The sequence below is a fragment of the Pogona vitticeps genome, chromosome 5 (assembly GCF_051106095.1).
Source record: "Pogona vitticeps strain Pit_001003342236 chromosome 5, PviZW2.1, whole genome shotgun sequence".
Lineage (NCBI taxonomy): Eukaryota > Metazoa > Chordata > Lepidosauria > Squamata > Agamidae > Pogona > Pogona vitticeps.
In genome coordinates, this window is record NC_135787.1 from 32703990 (window position 1) to 32711380 (window position 7391).

Consider the following 7391-nt stretch of genomic DNA (forward strand, 5'->3'; position numbering starts at 1 on the left):
GCATGGCACGGAAATGGCATTGGTTGCCCCGTTTGATGACCTATTGAGGGAGGCTGACGTGCACAAAATGTCTTTGTTGGTCCTCCTCAATATCTCAGTTACTTTTGATAACTTTGACCACAGTATCCTCCTGGGAAGGCTCTCCAATTTGGGAATCGGTGATCTGGTGCTTGTCTGGCTCCAGTCCTTCTTGGAGGACCGTCCTCAGAGAGTACAGCTTGGAGAGAGTGTACTGGCCCTGTGGAATCTCAATTGTGGGGTTCTGCAGGGCTCAGTTATCTCTTCAATACTGTTTAATGTTTACATTAAGCCACTGGGTGGGGTCATCAAGAGATGTGGGGCTTCATGTCATCAGAACACTGATGACACCCAGCTCTACATCTCCTTTTTTTCCAACAACAGTGGATGCCATTTAGTCCCTTCAGCACTGCCTGGACGCCGTACTGCAATGGATGCAAGAAAATGGACTGAGGCTGAACCCAGACAAGACGGAGGTCCTGAGGGTGGGTGGCCAAGACATTGGTGGTTTGGGAAACTCCCTCTCTTTTGGGGGAGTGACTCTCACCACAAAGAGTAAGGTTCACAGCTTAGAGGCCCATCTGGATCCACCGCTTACCATGGAAACCCAGGTAGTGTCAGTGGTCTGCTCTGCCTATTTCCATCTCAGGCAGATTGCTCAGCTACGTACCTATCTTGATGTTGGGGTGCTCACTACTCTGGTCCATGCACTTGTTTTTAGTCTTGAGGTTAGACTACTGTAATGCGCTCTATGTGGAGCTATCTTTGAGATTGATGCGGAAGCTTCAAATGGTGCAGAATGCGGTGGCCAGACTCCTCAGTGGGGTGAGAAAACACCAGCATATCTCTCCCACTCTGGCTGCCTTACATTGGCTGTCCATTCGTTTCCGCATTGACTTCAAAGTGTAAATGATGACGTACAAAGCCCTAAATTGTTTGGGACCTTGGTATTTGGCAGATCGCCTTCTCCCCCCTAGATCTACCCGAATTACTTGGCACAGCCAGGATGGACAGTTGAGGGGCCTAACGCCGAGAGAGGCCTGGAAAGAAAGAACTAGGGGCAGTGGCCCCTCACTTCTGGAACAGTCTGCCTGCAGAGATCTGCCTGGCTCCCTCACCGGGTGTTTTTAAGAGCAAACTGAAGACCTGGCTCTTTAGGCAGACTTTCCCTCCTGTCATCATCTAATGACTTTGCCATTTTGAATTATATTGTCACTGTTGTTTTTATTTTATTATATTGCTTTTACTTTTATGTCTTATTAGCCACCCAGAGTAGGCTTTGATCTAGATGGATGGGTTATAAATCAAACAAACAAACAAACAAACAAACACATCCTTAACTGTGCCACTAAAATGTGACTTTAAAAAGTGTTTCATTCCGGGTGGATTGTCTTAAGAATGTAACAAGCAAGCAACATTTTTCTCATCCTTGATTTTAAAAAGAGTGACAGTCATTATCACCATCATCATAATGTGCCATCATGCCAGTTCTGACTTATGGCAACCTCTTTCAGGGTTTTCTAGGTAGAGAGTACTCAGAAGTGGTTTACCCTTCCCTTCTTGGGGGGGCGCCCTGGGACTGTGCAGCTTTTCCCAGAAAGCACAGTGAGAATCAAACACCCAACTTCTGACTCTGCAGCCAGACGCCTGTCTCACTGAGCTATCTAGCAGAGACAAACTGTCAGCAATATTAGCAAAAAGTATGGACAGGGGTCACCCAAGAAACTTGCATTTTCCCAGACATCTGCTTTATGTTTAAAATCTGTGTTTTGTGCAAAATAAAGATTTTTGTACAAAATACAAAAATCTTCTGTACCAAAAACACTTGCATTTTGGGCAGGGAGAGGGGTCCTGAAATTTCTCATAATTTGGGGGATAGAGATCTGAACTGTTTGTGCTTACTTGCAAGAATAAGAAAAGTGAAGTTTCAAATGTATAGGTTATGCCTAAATTCTTTTAAGCAGGTTAAACAGATTTATAGAATAATGTGGAGTTTTACAATCCCTGGAAGTATTTGGAATACTCAGTCAGTGTTTCGAGTTATTTTAATTCAGTATTTCTCTTAGGTACTTTTTGTTTTATTTCATGATTGGTTTAAATTAGTGATGAACATGAAATATTAATTTTATTAATTTTTCTTTCACATTTTAAGAGTCATGAGATTATTTTCTTTAACAATGAAGTGGCAATGTATTAGTGCTATCACTAGTGTTTCCAAACTCTGATCTCACTGAACTTAATTAAATTTACTTCTGAATAGTCAGGAGTAGGGTTCTAGTTATTCAGAGAAAATAGGTTCATCCCTCTCAGTTTTCAGGAAGTTAATTTAAACCAAACTATATTAAGCTGCCTTTTACTAGTATTTTACTCATTTATCTGAGATGTTCAAATTTGTTTTAAATTTATTTAATATATATTTAATATAATGCCAGTGTTGTCAGTTCAGCTAGAGATTAGGTTTTTATTGTTTTTATTACATTTTCTTCTTTGTTTGTATGATCGCAATTATGTTTTGATGGGTTGCGAACCACCCAGAGAGTGTGTACACTGATGGGTGGCATAGAAGATGAATGAATGAATGAATGAATGAATGAATGAATGAATGAATGAATGAATGAATGAATGAATGAATGAATGAATGAATATGTTTGGGGAGATTAAAAATGTTGCCATTTGAAAAAGAGCTTTAAAAAAAATTAAATGAGTGACTCTGCTTGGTATTGATGTGGAGAACAGTTAAGTTACATGGTTATTTGCCTAAGACTATTCTTGCTCCATAGCACTTTGTGCAATAATTGTTTCAAAAGTGAGGTTAACAGCCATTGTTGATCTTATCTCCAGACTTTCGACAAATGGGCTGTGAACCAGAGTCAACACAGAATGTATACTTACACTTATTAAATCATTTTTACTATTAGCACATTCAAGTGAAAGTCCTTTTTATTGAGCTCTAAAGGGGAAGCAGAAGCTGATTTTATAGTTCGGCACTACTGATACTTTGAAAAACACAGTAACAAATCTAAGTTGAGGGGGATTTTTTAAAAAGTTTCTAAAAATTCAAGAGCAACAAGTGGTGAAAATCTGCATCCATTTATTATCAGTGTCGTGTTGCTGCATAAAGCTGCCTACAATGTATCCTCCTTTGACATGAATCAGACTTGTATGGCAACTATACCTGGTGAATTTTACAGTGTTCATTTTTGCTGTACACCTGAGGGCTTTCTCAATCATCTCATTTATATCGCTTTCCTTCTGCTGCTATCAGCCTACTAAGTTAACATTTGTTTTAAATCTTATGTCTTCTAAATATCTGTTTCTCACTTTGTTTTCCTAGATTTTGATGGCTGCATTGCTTACCTGAAGTATGGTGAAGAAAGCCTTCCCTTTATAGGAAAACACAGCCTTGCTACCATATCTAGAACAGACCCTTCAGTGAAGATTGGCTGTCGAGGGCCCAATATCTGTGCCAGTAATCCCTGTGTGGGAGAATTAATGTGCATTAACCAGTGGTATACTTACAAGTGTGTGCCTCCTGGAGCCTGTGCTTCCAGCCCTTGTCAGAATGGTGGCAGCTGTGAACCTGGTGAAAAGTCTGGATTTATCTGCAGCTGTCCCGAATCGTACACTGGAAGAATATGTGAAACAGTAGTTGCTTGCCTTGGTGTTATGTGTGCCCAGGGGCATGCATGCAAAGCAGGAATTAATGGAGGCCATATATGTGTCCCTCAGCCTTATCCAGCAGAACTGTCTCTGCCACTATGGGCTGTTCCCGCCATTGTTGGCAGCTGTGCTACAGTGCTGGCTTTGCTTGTGCTTAGCTTGATCCTATGCAATCAGTGCAAAGGAAAGAAGGCAAAAGTGCCAAAAGAAGAAAAGAAAACAAAGGAAAAGAAAAAGAAGGGGAGTGAGAATGATGCTTTCGATGACCCTGATAATATACCTCCTTATGGTGATGATATGACTATCCGGAAGCAGCCTGAAGGAAATCCTAAACCTGATATAATTGAAAGAGAAAACCCTTACCTCATCTTTGATGAGACGGATATACCACACAACACAGAGACTATACCGAGTGCCCCTCTAGCTTCTCCTGAACCAGAGATAGAGCACTATGACATTGATAACGCAAGCAGCATAGCTCCTTCAGATGCAGATATTATTCAGCACTACAAGCAGTTCCGAAGTCATACACCTAAATTTTCCATCCAGAGGCATAGTCCTTTGGGGTTTGCCAGACAGTCACCTATGCCCCTCGGAGCAAGCAGCTTAACGTATCAGCCTTCATATAGTCAAGGTCTAAGGACAACTTCCTTAAGTCATTCAGCATGCCCTACACCCAATCACCTTTCACGTCATAGCCCAGCTCCCTTTTCCAAATCATCAACTTTCTACAGAAACAGCCCAGCAAGAGAAATGCATCTTTCCATAAGAGAAGGGAGCTCCCTGGAGATGCATAATGATGTTTGTCAACCAGGCATTTTTAACTACCCCACAAGACTAGGGAGAAGAAGCAAGAGTCCTCAGATGATGGCAACTCATAGCTCCAGGCCAGGAAGTCGCTTAAAGCAACCAATAGGGCAGATTCCTCTAGAGAGTGGCCCTCCTGTAGGACTTTCCATTGAAGAAGTGGAGAGGCTTAACACACCACGTCCCAGAAATCCGAGCATCTGTAGTGCTGACCATGGAAGGTCTTCTTCTGAGGAGGACTGCAGAAGGCCACTGTCAAGAACACGGAATCCAGCTGATGGAATTCCAGCTCCAGAGTCGTCATCTGACAGTGATTCCCATGACTCTTTTACATGTTCTGAGATGGAGTATGACAGGGAAAAACCCATGGTGTACAGCTCTAGAATGCCCAAACTATCTCAAGTTAATGAATCGGATGCAGATGATGAAGACAATTATGGTGCTAGGCTGAAGCCTAGGAGATACCCAGGCCGCCGGGGAGAGGGTGGTGGACCTGTAGGTGCACAAGCCAGCACACCTGCCATTCATGACAACACATCGCCTTCAAAACTTGGGCCACAAGGAGGGAACTTCAACTGGGACAGCCTTTTGAACTGGGGGCCAGGATTTGGGCATTATGTCGATGTTTTTAAAGATTTAGCATCTCTTCCAGAAAAGACAGCACCAAGTGTAAATGAGGAGCGCAAAAATGGTACAACACAACCAAAAGATGGGGAAGCTGAACAGTATGTATAGGACTTCTGTACTGAGATTGTAAAAATGCAAAGAAGTGGAACATTCAAGCCATTCAGTTGTTATGGATAGGAGAAGAGCAGATTTCTTTCTTTTTTTACCCAGGGCCAGTGGTTAGGATACATTGTAAAAATAATCACCATTATGCTGCTGAAATGGACGATGCATTTTTGTTGTTTAATTTAACTGGGATTAGTTCCATTTGTTTCTCCTGCATGCATTATATTTCCAAACAAGATATTTGGCATGCGGCCTTTGAAAATAAATTTCTATATTCCGTGTTTGGTTTGTGATTTTTAAATTAATAATGATCATTTCTATTAAATGAAAAAGGACATGAAATGGTTTATTGTGAAGAGTGTATTTGTACCCAGTTTTTTAAATGTGGTTCTGAAATGGAAGTATGTGTTTTGTGGGAGGTATTTGAAGCAATTCTGCAGACAAATGATGATTGAAGTACATTTTCAAGAGGAATCTGTCATATTGGTTGCTTTAAGTGATGCTGTTGGATTAATTTTGAAAACGTACTTCCTGTATCCTGCGGTTGCTTAGATCTGGATACGTTAATGAACGATAAGCTTGAGTGATTGCTGTATTAACTTTCTCAATACACCTGGTGCTAGAAACCAACTCAAGCTCATCAGCACTTTAGGATTTTATTATTTTTGACAAAGTTGTGTGAGAACTTCTGAATTGTCTATCCTTATATTCCCCAACCGACAGAATTTCTAGCAGTGTGGAAACTGATGGACATTAGCAAACTGAATGAACAGTCAGATCTGTTGAACAGGCAGTTTGGGATATGGGCAAGGTGAGGCCAGAGAAAACAAGCCTTATTAGTTCTAAATTAATCTCAGATGGAATACCAGCTTGGCATGATCTGTGCAATATCAGCATATCTGTTTTGCCATTTGTAAAACTGAGAGGAGGGTGTTATGACAAACCTACCTCACAGAGGGCCATTGTGAGAACTGTTTGCCTCTAAAAGTGTTAGAAAGCCATAGAGCACTGTCATTTGGTATTATTGTGTTTACTGTTGTAAGCACTGCCTTGCCTATAGGACCTTGGAGTGACCTTTTTTGTTTGTTTTTTGGCTGTGACACAGAATGTTCTATGACAGAAGTGTTTGAAATTAAAAAAATATTTATTGGAAATAAAAACTATTACACATGGAACAGCAAATGTCTTGTAAAAATGCACATATTGTATCAGTTATGAATGGCACAGGCATTTCTGTTTCTTCCTTTTTAAAATGTGTGATAAAACCAAGGGGACCAATTTTTCTCAATGCTAGTTCAATATTTAATGGGTAAAGTGGCATTCTCCACATGCATGTGTTCACCATTCATTCCTGGTACAATATACAAATATTTTGTACTTAGATGTGCATATTCAAGTACAAAACAAATCATAAGAAATGACTCAATAATGAAGGGAAACTCCAAGGTCCACAGACAGTAGGTGACTGTTGAAAATCCTCACATTTTAAATCTGTTTTTTTGTAGAAAAACCCTGTGTTTCCATGAGGCTTCTGTTGTACTATGTATTTAAAAAAAAGGAGGAAAAAAGTGGGATGTTGGCATGGTTCTCTTTCTGTCCTTCTGTCTTTCTCAGCTGTGTTTTTGGTATCAATATTTTCCTATACTGAATCATTTTCTTACTTTCAGGGAAAGTAAGAAAAGTATTCCCTCTTTCTTTTTTTTACATTTGTTACTTATGTAACATCCATATTTTCGCATTTTGATAAAATTGTAACATAACTGTATGCTTTTTACGTGTAAATGCCAATAATAGAATTAAAATATTTATTTAAAATGTGTGGTGTGCAGCAGTGGAAACAGTGTGCTCATCCTCAGTTACAACATAAAAACCCAAATCCTCTTGCCTAGTTATACTGATGTAGCACAAACATTGCAAAGTTAAAATCACCATAGATATTATCAGTTGCATACTGAGTTGTATGACTCAGTGTGCAACTACTAATGTCTACTGTTATTTCTTACATTCTGGCAGTTTGCCTCCAAAGGTTGATACTATTTGCATAGCTGTGCAAGAGGATTTTGGCCAGTTCTTTACTTTTCCATTGTTCCACCAAAGAGCATGTTCTTAGTCATGCGTGCAGCATAGGACATGGGACAGAGGACGGGGGAGAGTAAGAATACAACAATTATACT

The 7391-nt window shown here is 40.2% G+C and overlaps 1 protein-coding gene across 1 annotated transcript in view; it reads left to right on the top strand.

The window, feature by feature from the left end:
* Nucleotides 1–7032, top strand: part of FAT4 (FAT atypical cadherin 4) — a 154078-nt gene extending 147046 nt beyond the window's left edge. Inside the window, exon 17 of the mRNA XM_020781503.3 lies at nucleotides 3353–7032. Coding sequence (XP_020637162.3) covers nucleotides 3353–5220 — 1868 coding nt within the window. The 3' untranslated portion in view covers nucleotides 5221–7032. The remainder of the gene's footprint in view (nucleotides 1–3352) is intronic.
* The last annotated feature ends 359 nt before the right edge of the window (nucleotides 7033–7391 follow it).